The sequence below is a fragment of the Sorex araneus genome, chromosome 5 (assembly GCF_027595985.1).
Source record: "Sorex araneus isolate mSorAra2 chromosome 5, mSorAra2.pri, whole genome shotgun sequence".
NCBI classification, from domain to species: Eukaryota; Metazoa; Chordata; class Mammalia; order Eulipotyphla; family Soricidae; genus Sorex; species Sorex araneus.
This window is the reverse complement of record NC_073306.1, coordinates 24,011,801-24,027,238: the sequence shown is the minus strand read 5'-3', so window position 1 is coordinate 24,027,238 and position 15,438 is coordinate 24,011,801. Positions and strand designations below refer to the sequence as shown.

The window sequence follows — 15,438 nt, the reverse complement described above, 5'->3', positions numbered from 1 at the left end:
CATTATTTAATTTGTTAAAAGGAATTATGGGTTACATACAGTTTAGAAAATAAAGAATATACAATTACCAATATCTTTGCATAAAAATCTCAACAGAGTATTGAAAATCAAACTACTCTCATTATGTGATTTTCAAGGCGTAAGATTTAGCTTAAAATTGTCCAGAATTCAAATGTTGGCTCCATCACAGGTCAACTCAGTTTGACCTCTGTAGTAACAAGCTATTCATTCAGGGTGACCTAGCCCCTCCTCTAGACTAGAGCAATACTTTCAGACAATCAGACAACTGTTCTCTCTCCCTCAATGACAATCTTTCTACCCTTAAAGACCAAATTAAAAATGTCTTCTTATAAACTCTACCTCTTGGAGCAATGATGGCTCACAGATTAACTCCTGACTAAAATTTGCCAGCCATAGAATCCCACTTTAAAATTACAAATCAAAAAAAGAACGGGCCCATGACTAAAGCAGTCCAAATTTTCATCTAGGATGTCTTTATTTTGAACTAACAATACATTCCCATTCCCATATTATCCACCTCCTTCTTCTTCTACTACTACTACTACTACTACTACTGTTACTACTACTACTGGAAAGATAATAACAAGTTACTACCACTACTACCACTACCACCACCACCACCACCACCACTACTACTGTTTCTACACTACTGTTACTGTTACTACTACCGCAATTATAGAAATTAGCATCAGGAACGATAGAATGATAGATGACAAATACTTATCTGCACTAGACCCCATTAATTCCTTTTCAAAAAATCATTCCCTTGTGGTCTATATACAATGAAATACTACCTATCTGCAAGAAGAGAAGAAATCTTGTAGTTGCTGCAAACTGGATGGAGCTAAAGGATGTCATGCTTAGCAAAGTAAAGAGAGACAAAAACAGGAAAACCTCACTCATTTATGGAATATAATGAAACAAAGGGAGGGAACAGACAATGGGTTATGAAAACAAACTCTGATATTCTGCCAACAGAACTGAGCCTGTCAAGCTCCCTCAGGGTTGGCGGGGAATGGGGGGAAGGAAGGACAGGATGAGAAGGAACCTAGGAGCAGTGATGTAAGGACATTAGCATGATGGTGGGTGCAGTGCAATAACATTACATGTTTAAAGAGTAATGTTAATACTACCATATGTTATGATAGCTCAGTAAAAAAAATTATTTTTTAATTTTATCCTAATGTAGACAAGCAAATGTAAGTTAGATGCTGTTATATTTGTTGTCCCTGCCTAAAGAATAACAGAATAACATATAGAAGCTAAGGTAAAAGACAAGAAGAGTCTTGGCTCTGGTTCCAGAATTCCCTGGGACATAAATTTTATGTATCAACTTGTAATCCATACATCTGGTCAAACACCACTCTGGATACTGCTGCAGAGAATGGGTAGGGAGTGTCTTCTGATGTCTCGCGAGGCCATATATGTGGCCGCTCAGTCCAGGAATACCAGGAATACATTCACTCATTCATGAGCCCCAGCCCGAGCATGTGGGGAGCAGGCTGAACAGGCATATTTTAAATAAAATAGACATTTATAGCAGTAGATTTTGAGGAAAGAAGATTGTCTTTTGTAGTCTTGGGAGACTTATTCAGTTTAAGAACTTAAGAGAGGGGCTGGAGCAATAACACAGTGGGTAGGGCATTTGCCTTGCACGTGGCTGACCCGGGTTCGATTCCTGGCGTCCCACATGGTCCCCTGAGCACCACCAGGGGTGATTCCTGAGTGCAGAGCCAAATTCACACCCTGTGCATCGCTGGGTGTGACCCAAAAAGAAAAAAAAAACACTTAAGAGAAAACTCTGAGGCTCCTCTAGGATAAGGGAATGCAGTGCATTTCCAAACTTTCTCTGTACCTGAGAAACAACATAAACTCTTCCCTGGGGGCAAGTCTATCAACCTTGCCTGGAGGTCGCCAATTTGCCAGCTGCCACAGTCATACATAAGTCAATGATTTAAATCAAAGGGAATATCATTTTTAGTGGGAATTGTTGTGAAGGGTAAAAGAGAAAATATACAATAAAACCCCACACATCCCTATGCAACTCCAAGCCCATCTACTGATACAACAAGCAAATACCAAATCCTTCTACACACCTGTCAACTGTGCCATACTTTGGGAAATAAAGAAAATCTGTCACTAAGAAAATCACAATTTAGTATATGTGAAGGGATGGATAGAAAAATGTAACATCCATCATACAACTGCAGGTACTGGAGGCTGCATTAGACACCACATGGTAAAGGGGAAACACAGAAAACGAGTTTCTAAATCTCCCTGGAGGAGGATCTGAATAGGGTTTTTCTGTATCAGTTAAAGCAGAATCATTAACTATCTAACAAGATATGAATAGTGTAATGTTCATGAACTTCAGGAAAGTACTCGAGCCTAGCAATAATTTGTGAAGGAGATAAGACTTCTGCTAAAGAAATGAATAGTGAATAGAAAATAACAAAAAAAAAATAACGTTATATATGGAAAGGAGAGCTTATGTAAGGACAGAGGATGTCATCAAAAACAGTATATTAAGACACTAAGAAGGAAACCTGCAAATTTGATAAAAATACATGAAATCTATAATCCAAGACAACTAACTCTAAGCAGAAGTCTAGGTTTACATTAAGAGGAAGAGAGACTACGATCAAGGAGTTGAAAGACAAAGAGTGAAAACTAAAACAGTAAGTGGCTAGCTGTACTTGTCATGTACAAAGGATCCTCTGTACATTTCTCAGCAGAAATTTTGAATATAGAAGACAATAGGATATTCTTAATGCTAAAAGAACTAAGAGACTTTTGAATTACTTTTTTAAGAAAAAAAACTTTCAACTTCAAATATTATCTGGCAAAACTATCTTTCAAAAATGAGGGGAGAAATTAATACTGTCCCAGGTAAACAAAATTTGAAGAACTTTATTACCTTATATCTGTACTAAAAGGAGTGCTTCAGGTTGAAATAAAATCAAGTAGTACCGTAATTTTGGTTTGCAATTCCACTTTATATTGTCTACAATGTTTAAAAGGCAAATGCATGAAAGTAAGTATAAAATCTGTTAGAGAATACTTGTATATAGAGATGTGATTTATTACATCAATATCAAGTGGAAAGGAAAGAGTTAGAATAGAATTTTGTGTATAATCAAACTTAAAATGATATCAAGTTCAATCAAATTATTCAATTTGGAGTAATAAAAAGTTGTGGTAAAATTGTGTAATATGAATGTACTCAATGCCAATAAATTATATAATTAAATATTTTAAAATGGCAAAAAATAAATAAATAAAATGGCAAATATGGTAAACATGCTATGTGTTTTTACCACCATAAAAAAAAATTAACAAGAGGTTGGAGCGATAGCACAGTGGGTAGGGTGTTTCAGCATTCCAAATGGTGTTCCAAGCACCACCAGGAGTAATTAATTCCTGAGTGCATGAGCCAGGAATAACTCCTGTGCAATGCCGGGTGTGACCCAAAAAAAGGGAAAAAAAATAAATTAACAAAAAAAGGAGAAGGCATAGATATAAGGCAATTTTAAACAGCAGACTAACTTATTTCTCTTGGAAAGTTCATGGATAATGAAATTAGTATGGTAGATTAGGGTAAACTCATAAATAAACCTTAGTTGTAGATAAAGACATAAAACTTAATAAGGCAATGGTAAGTGTTAAGGTCTCTGATGTTTTTTGAACTCTTATGGCTTGTTTAGCAATAGAGCTCTTCTTTGCTTGCTTTTTGCTCTGTGGGAGAAGAGGAAACAGGAAACTGAGGCAAATTACTCAGGGACAAAAGTTTACTCTGACCGCTTATTTTTGTACTATCAAATGTCTTGAACAACTACAGATATCTGACGAGCAAGTCTTGGCTTATAATTCAAACCAGGTCAAAAGTTAAACAGTCTTTCACTCTAAAAATTCAGTGCGTAGGTAAAATTTTAAGTTTCAGTATAGAGATATCATTTGTACTTTAAGTTTTTAATTTCTCTACACTTTGCCTAAAATTTATAATCTTTTTCTTTCAATAAATATTCACTGAATATCTATTACATGCAAATCTGATTTTAAAAAAGAGGCTGGTCTCTACTTAAAGAGTTTTCTGGGGAAAACCAACAATAATTATAAAACTAAGATTAAAAAGTACTGTAAAAAGTTAAATACACATGGCACTACACTGATTTCTGAGAAGTTGGATGCTTAACGAAGTTCTATTTTAAAAAAACAAGTATTTTTTTTTTTTAAATAAGAACATTTTTGTTTTGCTTTTGGACCACATCAGGCAATTCTCAAGGTTATTTCTGGCTTTGTGCTCAGGAATTACTCCTGGTGGTGTTTGGAGGATCATATGGGGTGCCAGGGATCAAACTGGGATTGGTTACATGCAAGGCAAATGCCCTACCTGCTGTACTATTGGTCTGGCCCTCTATAGGATATGTTTTTATTTATATGGCTAGTATTAGATATAATGTCAGCCTTTAGCAAGGAGGCTTTCAAATAAGGGAAGTCTTACTAAAGAGGGGTTTGAAATGATGAGTCAAGCGTTTTGTCTGAAAATGAATTCAGTTGCCTTATTCTTACCAAGTAAGTCTACATGACCTTTAATTACTCAGTTAATTAACACCAATCTTGAAGTCATGAATTGAGACTCCTAGTATCACTACTACAGAATTTTTATAGGACAAGAAATACTTTAGGTCACATCACATAAATAAAGAACTACAGATCTTGTAGTATGATCAATATTCTCTTACAGAGTTAATAGTTTCTAGTGGTATTTAAACAACAACAATTTTTAAAATGTAATATAAAAGATATGCTAACACTGCCTGAAATTATTTTTTAATGTTCTTAAATATGTATGAAGTCAGAACACCTGGCTAGTTGACTAAAAAGTTCCAGTCCCTTTTCAACTAAGGAAAATGAGTGTTCATTCTGCTACTCCATCCAATGTTTGCTACTCAGTTAAATGTTGGGTTCAAAGTACTGAGATAGATGTAAGGGAGGATAATGAAAATAAATTACTGACATTTACTGAAAATTTACTGTGTTCCAAGAACTATATTAAGAATAGTATTATTTAATACATCGCATTGTTCATATTTCCATTTTTCATATGAAGAAACTGAGGTAGTTAAATTAGTTAAATAACCTGTGCGGTGTGAGGAACCAAAGCAGAGAGCTAGAGAGCCCAGGCTGTGAAAGATTGCTCTGCCACCTTACTACGCTGAAGAGACAGTTCGTGCTGTCACACAGAGCTGAGTCTCCTGGACAAAGTGAGGGTATCAGGAAAAATGTCTTAAAGATAAAACATTTGTTCTTTTCTCAAATGAAAATCAGGGTAAAGCTACTCACCATTCAGTGACGTTGTGAAAACTGAATAGGAGAATGTATATAAAGCAGGCACAGCAAAATGCCTAACTATTACTGTCATTGTCTATCTTATTTACTGGCCCAAGACCAGGATAACAAACTGGACAGACAGGATGTTGCTTCGACTTCCTGATGTTCTTGCACAAAGGACAGAGAAAGGAAGTAGAAGCTAGCAAAAAACAATTAAGTATTAACTCCTGTCTCAGCATAATCCATCACTACCACCACACTAAGTGACGGAGGGAGTTTCTTCATGTCTCATCTTTTCACTCCTAGGAACTTCTCTACTTCAGCAACTTTACTTTCTGAGAGCAAAGAGATTTTTTAAAATGGGATTCGACAGGGACCAGAGAAACACATACCACAGTAGTGCACGTGTCTTGAACATGTGGGGCCTCAGTTCAGTCCCTGGTACTCCATGGCTCCCAGACATGGCCACTAGAGCTGAGAATTTCCAGGAATGCCTCTGACCACTGCTGGGTGTGGTCCCATAAAATTTTAAATGGGACAGATAGTTTTAAGAGCCTGAGAATTCCTAAAATACAAATTGGTGTTCATGGGTATAAGCTCTTCTCCCCCTCTTCCTGGGAAAAAATCTAACAGTCTTCACTGATATTCTCAAAGGAAATTTTTAAGACAAAAACGGATGATAAAACAGAAAGCTAGCCAACTAATCTTAAGTGTCTCTGTAAGGACATGTTCCTTGATTCTTTAAAATAAACTATTTTTCTCAGAAAATCTTTTCTCTTATCATTTAAAACTTAGCTTCTAGTCTGCCATTACTTTTTTTAGGAATTAAGTATGGAAAATATTCTGCTATTTGCAACACAGCTTGATTCAATTAGATCATTCACTCGATCAGTGAAATTCTAAGCTCTTGGGTACTCTGCATTAATTTCTAGATCTATCCAAATGAGTTAGATATAGCTCCTATGATTAAGGAGTTCAGCTTAAAGGAAAAAAAGAGGCTGCAATGAAATGTGGTGAGGACTATTAAAAAAGAATTAAGTCTATAGAAATAAAAAGGAAAAGAACATACAGCAAACCAAGGTTTCACAGAAGGTTTGACAAAGATAACGATACTTAAGCTAATCCTTCATACATTAATAGTTTACAGGGCAAAAGGTATAGCCAGTCAAAGGAACAGGATCAGAGACACAGTAAGGAGCACAGTGAAAGGAGCAGTAACAAGCCCACCTACCATATGGCTAAAGAGGAGAAACCAGAGTGGCAGATTAGAACACTATGGTGAATACTTGATAGTACAAAGAACAAACACATGTGTCTTCTCTCAAAAACCTTTACAGTGTAAAAGAAGTAACCATATTTTACTGTGGAAGGTGGGAGAGAGAGGGATGATAAGGATGCCAAGAGAAAGCCAAGAATGACAAGCCTTTAGACCATACTGAGAAAAGAAACCTGGATCCAGTTGGAGACACGGAGTCAATAAGGAACCTGAGTTATATTTCACACAACAGTTGAAAGCAGGATGGCACAAAAGAAGGAAGAGGAGACTGTAAGGTGTCATTAAGGAGATGACAGCAGTGATGCAGATAGTAGAGGAGGTTTAGAACTAAGAAAGAACAGAGGACAAATGTTAGTGGTAGGAAATTTCTTCTAATGTATTAAATAAGTTAGGGATAAAAGAGTGAACAAGAAATAATCCCTTTGTTTAAGAATTACATAGTTTGGGGCTGGAGCAATAGCACAGTGGGCAGGGCATTTGCCTTGCATGCGGCTGACCAGGGTTTGATTCCCAGCATCCAATATGGTCCCCCGAGTACCACCAGGAGTAATTCCTGAGTGCATGAGCCAGGAGTAACCCCTGTACATTGCCAGGTGTGACCCAAAATTTTTTTTAAAAATTACATAGTTTGGGGCCATAGCAACAGTGCAGGGAGTAGGGTCTTAAACTTGCACACAGTCAACTCAGGTTCGATCTCCGGGATCTCATATAGTCCCTCGAGCAGCACCAGGTGTAAACCCTGAGCATTGCTGGGTATGATGCAACGCCCCTGCAAAAAAAAAAGTCTAATAGAAGATTAAAATAAAAGACAAATTATAATAAATTCTGACAAATTTACAAAAGCATAAATATAAAAACAATGAAAGGTAAGTTCTGGACAGGTATACGCATAGGGGAATAAAGCTGTCAAAAATATTCCATTTAGAGAGAAAATGATGCCTAAAGTAAGGATGAGGAAGAGTTGGCTAACCAAGTGAGATGGGAAGGTCTGGAAGAATGATCTGAAGAGGCCTTTTTAAAATAGAAAAACTGGGACCACAGAGATAGCACAGTGGGATAGGGCACTTGCCTTGCGTAGGACCAACCCAGGTTCAATCCCCATCACCCCATCTAGCCTCTTTAACCCTACCAGGAGTGATCCCTGAGTGGAAAGTCAGGAGTAAGTCTTGAACACTGCTGAGTATGACCCCAAATCCAAAACAAATAAAATAAAGATACAAAAACAAAGATGAGAGGTAGCAACACCTCAAGTTTGGGGCCAGAGACACAAGTCAACATGCTGAGCGCATACAAAAGCTTTACATACAGGAGGTCCCAATTCAGTTCCTGGCACCTCCTGATTCCCTAACCACCACAGGGCACAGAGCTGGGAGTAGCCCAAAAGCAAACATACACACAAAAGAAACACCTTAAGTTTTCCTAGCTTGAGTGACTATACCAATGGCGGTATCTCTGAGAAAGAAAACTAAGAAGACAAGGATAAAGGTTAGGGAAAGACCAGGGAGTCAAATCCTACCAAATAAGCAGATGGAAACACCTGAGGTACTTATAGGTTCTACACTGGTAGATATGTATAGGTCCGAGGACTGAAGAGATAGAACAGAAGGTAAGGCACTTGTCCTGCACAAGACAACCTAGCTTCTCTCCCCAACACCACATCTGGTTCCTGCAGCACCACCAGAAGTAATCTCTAAGCACAGTCAGGTGTTGGCATTGAGTACAGTGAGGGGTGGCCCAACTTAGATCAAAGATCACGTACTTGATATTATTGTGTTACAACTCTGTCATACTGTAATATAATTGTTGTACTAAAAATTTACTTTCCTTGGGGCTGGAGCAATAGCACAGCGGGTAGGGTGTTTGCCTTGCACGTGGCTGACCCGGGTTCGATTCCCAGCATCCCATATGGTCCCCCGAGCACCGCCAGGAATAACTCCTGAGTGTATGAGCCAGGAGTAACCCCTGTACATCACCGGGTGTGACCCAAAACACCCTCCAAAAATTTACTTTCCTTAACAGGTTTTTCAAAAAGCATACACATTTAATCTGATTAGGAATTTAATCTGATTCAAATAATTAAGTTCTTACATAAGCAAATGTTAAAGGAATTGCATAAAATGTTCAAAGGAAAAAAGTACCCACAAGCACCCGGCGCCCAACTCTTAATTATTAACTAGAAAATATTTGGTGAACTAGAAATGAGCACAGCATCTCATTTTCTGATCAACAGCAAAGAACTTTCGATGCTGATTTATTTATTAATTTCTGCCACACACCCCTCCCCCAGTGGTTGTGCTCACCGAGACTACTCTAGTTCTGTGCCTGGGGTGACCATGTGGTGCTCGGGATGAAACCCAAGTCTCCCACAGGCCAAGCATGCACTTGGTCTGCTATGCTATCTCTCTGGCAAAGCAAACCGCATTCTTTACACAGTTAAGTTCCCAGGTGGAAAAAGCATTTCATATCTCCAATGATTTTCTCCTTTATTTTTTCCTATTTAAATATTTTTTTTGTAGCTTAGATAACATGGTTATAACAGTGTTAACATTTATGGTTTTGGTGTGCAAAATTATTGTACCTTCACCACCACCAAAGGGCCCCAGATTTCTACCACTTTCCTTATGTTACTTCTAGTTGACACTTTCCTCCCCTCGCCTCACACCCTTCTTCCCGCATTACTTGGTAATGGGAGTTTGTAATCCAGGACCATGGTTTGTCATTGTTTGATACTATCTACTCCCATGTTTTCTCTATATACCACAAATGAGTGAGATCATCTAGTATTTGTCCTCCTCCTTCTGACTTCTCTTTAACATGATACCCTCCAGATCTGGCCAAAGTGCAGCTAACTGCAAGAATTCATCTTTATTACAGTTACACAGTATTCCATGTGTATATACACCACAGCTTCTTTATTCAATCATCTGTTGTTTCATTGATTTTTTTTAATGCTTAAAATAATATTATAAAAAACATGTTCCTGTGTTCATTATGCTTTCCCAGACTTTGCAAATATTTACAATAAGCATATATTATCACTATCACCAAAGAGGGAAAAGATTAAAAATGTTTTAAAAACATCAAAACAATTAATGGAAGATAAAGATACAATGATGGGTGCCAGCATCAGACTAAAAAGGGAACCTGCTACTTTACTCCAGAACTCTGTTCCTCACGACCAAGACTTTAGCAATTAGAAAACCTAAATTTGGTTTTACCACATCCTGACTACTACAGTACAGGCTTTTCTAGTCTTTCATCTTCCCCACCCCCCACTCCTTTACTGTACATAAAGTAAAAGTGTACATGCATAAGCATTTGCATCTTTTTACACTAGAGAGACAATGGTATGCTTTGCCAAACATCAAAAGGATATGAGATGGGGGGAAAGAATGGTCATATGAAAATACCCCCCTTAACCAACTGGAATGCTCATTTAGCTCTTATCTTTGTATTCCAGGAAGTTATCTTGCACTTAATGTTTAACAGCAATAACAAAAGAGCATAAAATTCTTTATATCTTGATTTAAATTGAAATATTTTTCACCTGCTGTTGTGGAAAAAACAACAACAATTTTATAGCCTTTTGTTTGTTTGTGGGGTGGGAGGGGCCATAACTACTGGTGCTCAGGGCTCATTCCTTGCTCCGTGCTCTGGAATCACTCCTGGAAGAGTTTGGGGGACCATATACATACCAAGGACAAAACCTGGATTGACTGTGTCAAGGCAAGCACCTGACCTGCCATCTCTCCCGCCCAGTTTTATAACTTTTTTTGTATGTGGTTGTTACATGCAGATCAATCTGTCTTTAAATAGAAATTACTGTAGAAGAAATTAATCCTACATAGCTTTCTCTTTAAGTCAAATATCTTCTTGTTTAAATAAACATCTTCCTTAAAATGAGCTGTTCAGGCCAGAGATACAGTATAGCAGGTAAAGTTCTTGCCTTGTACTCAGCCTATCTCAGTTGGAACCCCAGTACTGTATATGGTCCCCTAAACATTGCTGAGAGTGCTCCCTGAGCAGAGTCAGAGTAAACCCTGAACACTGCTGAACGCAGCCCCCAAACAAAATCCAAAGCAACAAATAAATAAAATTAGCTTCTTTATTCTGAAATAAAGAAAAACGAATTTTTTATTTCAAGAAATATTAAAGTAGAAAGTTGAAGCTTAGAAAAAAACTCAGCATTAATATGTCTGCTAACAGGAACATTTCAAAGAAGAAATGAAAGTACATAATAAAGAAATGTAAGGAAAAATTCATTAAATTATAATGCATTCCTACTAAATTATTCAACTACATAAAGCTAGAGAAAAACTATTTGTAAGATTAACACTTTCCATTCTCTGAAATTAAATAGGCTCATAATTCATAGTATCATTTTATTTCAAAGTGGTTTTTCTTTTTTTAGTGACATGTAATAATAAATCCTACAATTACAAGTTTTCTTAGATTTGATGAAATAAAGCACACTGACTCCCAATTCAAGAGCCATGATATCTGATCATATAGCAAGACAGACATTTGAAACAAAGAAGGGTGGGGTGTGTGCCTATGTGTGTATGTGTGTGTGTGTGCGCGCATGCGCATGCATGCACATGTATTCACACTGAAAGAGTTGCAAATTTACTTGACATACCTCTGTAGATCAACTATTTCATTGTTAAGGGTATCTAGCTCCTTAATAGCAGAGAAGTCTGCAACAGGGCTTGATCCTATGACGCTCTAAAAACAAAAAGTTGACAATTACATATTATTACTATACAATTATTTAATATACTGAAAATCATTAAAATGTTAGAAACTCTATATATTTTATTGTATTACTAGCAATTTATTTAAGAAAACTGTAACTAGTACATTTGTAAATACACAGGTAAAAATTTAGAGACATTTTACCTTAAATTATATAAAAAATTGTTCTATAATAGATAACACTTCAGATCTCAATGTCTTGTCACTTGATCCTAGCTAAGTCAGAACACTGATTCAAAGCACATAGATACTAGATTCATAAACAAATTACTCCATTTAAGTGTAAATTGGGGGGGGGGAATGTGATTTATTTACATTTGTATCACTGGTACAGAGTACAAGAACATAATTTTTTGTTGAACCTCTGAACTATAATGGCTAATTTTGTTGAATAAATAGCTAATTTTATTCAACAAAAGTTTACTTTTGTTAAATATTTTTAGTGCCTACACTATTTGAAGTAAAACAAACTATTCAGACAGTACACTTACAAAGAGTAAATATTTGTAAACCATACGTGAAGTTGTCTTTATAAATTATATCCTTTACATAGGGTTGGTCAAAACTGGTTTCTGAATGATGACTGCAATTAGAAATCTAGTTGAGTTTATTCTGGTCTCTGCTATTTTATTATATTGCATGAATTTCACTAAAATAGGTACATAATCTTCTCTTCTCACTCTGAAAATTAAATTAAACTGGGCTAGAGAAATAGCTCAATAGTTCAAAGCAAGCTCTGCATGCTGGAGGTCTGGATTCACTTGGTATCTGATGCTCCTGCAAGCACTGCAAGAAGCGATACCTGAGCACTGAGCTCGGAACAGTCCTTGAGCACCGCTGGATATGCTCCCAAACAAAAACAAAATATCAAAAACCAAAATGGAGTAGGGCTGGACAAAAGCTTGAGAGACTAAGCACATGCTTTGCATACAGGAGGCCCAGGTTTCATCCCCAGCACAGAATAGGAATATAGCCGGTGTACCACCAGTGTGGCAAAAAAAAGAGAAATAATATTGCACAACAGTATGTGATATCATCCTAGCTAAATCTACATTGTCAACTACTGTTGATGCCTAAAATAGCTGACTAAAGTCAGGGCAAGAGGATATATCTGTACCTCCAAATAGTTTACCAACACTACAACAAAATTGGTAATAGAATAACCACTCAGGAACGTTAAGATGGGGCCTGAATATGCAAACTAGGATATACTGAGTACTGATTAGTAAACATAAATCTTAATATTAATGGTAAACTTATTATGTTTACCAACTCACTCAAGAAACCAAAATACACACAATATTTCATCCCCTCACAATTAAATGCTTTTTTTGTTTTGGTATCATACCCAGAGATGCTTTCTTTGGACTCTGTGCTCATGGATTACTACTGGTGGTGCTCGGGGGACATATATGGTATTTAGGATCAAACCTGGGTCGATGCCTGCAAAGCAAGCACCTTAACCCCTGTCCTATCTTTTCAGTCCACTAAATACTTTAAGATCTATTAGCCAATTCTCATAACTATCTGAAAAGCAGGTAGTAGGTAGGACAGATATTAACCCCATTTTAAAGTTAAAAAAAGCAAAATATATCACCTACTGTTGACGCTAGCTAGTAGAGAGCTTAATCAGAAATTTTCAGATTAAATCCAAGTGATATTTGACTCTATGCCACTTGGCAGTTGCAAATCAATATTAAGTGGTAAATGAAACCATCACCTTAAAAGGCAATTGGGCTAATAGATACACTAATAACATGTGACAAAGAATTTCTTCTATATTTTAACTATCAACACTAAAAACTCATCTATAAGGATTCAACTAATATTACTCTCAATTTTATATTAGATGTATATCAATTATTTTTCTTACAGTTTTTACTGTGCTTTACTGATGCAGACAACATTATTTATCCTAAATTAAATTACAAAACTGAAAGTGAATTTTGAATGTGACTGGTAATCTCCAGGATTTTTTTTTTTTCGCTTTTTGGGTCACACCCAGTGATGCACAGGGGTTACTCCTGGCTCTGCACACAGGAATTACTCCTGGTGGTATTCGGGGGACCATATCGGATGCTGGGATTCGAACCCAGGTTGGCTGAGTGCAAGGCAAAAACCCTACCTGCTATGCTATCGCTCCAGCCCCAATCTCTAGGATTTTTAACTGCCTAAACTTTGATCTATGAGCTACACTTGCCCAGGCAGTTGGAAAGTAAACAAAGTGAAAAATTAGCACTTGACCTCATTTCTATCACCAAGAGTAACTTACATCACACCAGTGCTACTGAGAAATTTGCTATCAGAGGTGCAAGCAACCCAAGAAACTCATGACTTCCACACCTCTTCTGTCATTCTAATCCCAAAGATGTGACTCACATCTGATATTATTTCACTCTTAAAAATATCATCAAATAAAGAAAATGATACTAAAAGTTTAACTTCAAGCAAGTTATAAGGTTAACAAACCACAAATTACTTTAGAACAGGGGAAAGTACTGTAGTTAATAAAATTTGTGCCACTACTCAATTACCGACACAAAAATAAATTCCACTCTAATGCAGTAAAATGACATACAACCAAAGAAACATGAAAAAAAAAGTTCAGCTAACAGTATATGAAGAAAACTGTAGCATGCTCCCTTCTTTCAAAATATTTTCTCACCCTAGTTAGTGAGTTACTCAAAAATTCGACTTCAGTGACTTTAATAGATTCTAGGGAAAGTAATTTAGAGCAAGGAACAAGTGACGAGACAGAAGCATGCTATTTAGATCAACTTTGCTTCATACAAGATCTGTAAGTTCAAAATGTATAGTGTCAACCAAAAACTATAATGCTACAAAGGCATAAAGTAAAGCTCTAACCTTGAGAGAGTAGTTAAGAAACTGACAGTACAAGAAAGGCGAAAAGCAGAGTGCTGCAGAATGGAAAAAACAGTCCAAATTAGAGAAAACACAGAAAAGAAAGCAACGTTCAAGAAAGGATTAGTCAAAGCTGCAAAAATGCAATACTTAAAAAAAATATTATCAGGAGAAAAGAGATTATTTCAAAGACAAAGCAAATGCAAATTTTGTTTTAAGGTTAAATTTTTGGTTGCTAGACAGATACCAGTGATAAGTTCTCATTTTCATGAATAGTGTGTATATCTGGTATAAATAGACAATGCTCTTTGTGCTCTGGAGAATGGACTTCAGACAAAACTATTATATTAAAAACTATATAGCTGATGCAACATAAAATGGCTAGTGCTATGGAGACTTTAATGAATGAACAATATGCTTCAGATATTTCCAATATACCTTTAATTTGTGCCAGTGGGAAATTCAATATATTTAAAATAAAGTTAGCAAAGGGAATAAAATAGTTGATATAGGTAAAAGAAAGGATGAAAAGACAGTGAGTTACACTGATAGAAGAAGGCATCAATACCCATTTGGAACCTTTATATTTCTGGATGGCATCATTTTGCCTTCTGTATAACTTTGAGAACCCTATCCTACACCACAAGAAATCCCCTCAAATTCACAAAATTACAAAGCAGATCATCAGGTATTATTTTAAAATTAACTTATAACTTCTATACCTGGTGGCTACAAAGTTTCATTTAGCTAACTTAGGAAAAAGGCAAAAAAATATATTTTTATTAGGTTTTTTAAAATGGGATTTTTAAAACCTATGTCACAAAATTAATACAAAACCAAAATATTCTACTGATAAAGTAAATGTCATAGCTGATATCTCACAATCCCTGTTACATATAACCCCAAAGAATCACCACAGCAACGGTTATATCACAGGTCACAAGAGATTTCAAGAAACCAAGTTTGTACTTTTAAAAGCAAATAACCATTAGAGTATGCAAATCCCTTCAAAGCTGCATTAAAGCCAAGATACTGCAAATGCACTATACTAGGAAGGATTTCTAGAAGAGGAGAAAAAAAAAATCAAAATACAGTTAAAACAATATGGTTCTGAAAATTAGCACTGCTGGCCAGAAACCAAAAGTAGCTAAAACTCACTTCTAGCTCCTAAGATGTGAAATCAGTCCATATGC

At 36.4% G+C, this 15,438-nt stretch overlaps 1 protein-coding gene across 2 annotated transcripts in view; it reads right to left on the bottom strand.

Moving 5' to 3' along the window:
- EPS15 (epidermal growth factor receptor pathway substrate 15) overlaps positions 1 to 15,438 on the bottom strand; it is a 152,668-nt gene that overhangs the window by 67,766 nt on the left and 69,464 nt on the right. For both annotated transcript variants that reach the window (XM_055138077.1, XM_055138076.1), the window contains exon 12: positions 11,268 to 11,353. In XM_055138077.1, coding sequence (XP_054994052.1) covers positions 11,268 to 11,353 — 86 coding nt within the window. The remainder of the gene's footprint in view (positions 1 to 11,267; positions 11,354 to 15,438) is intronic.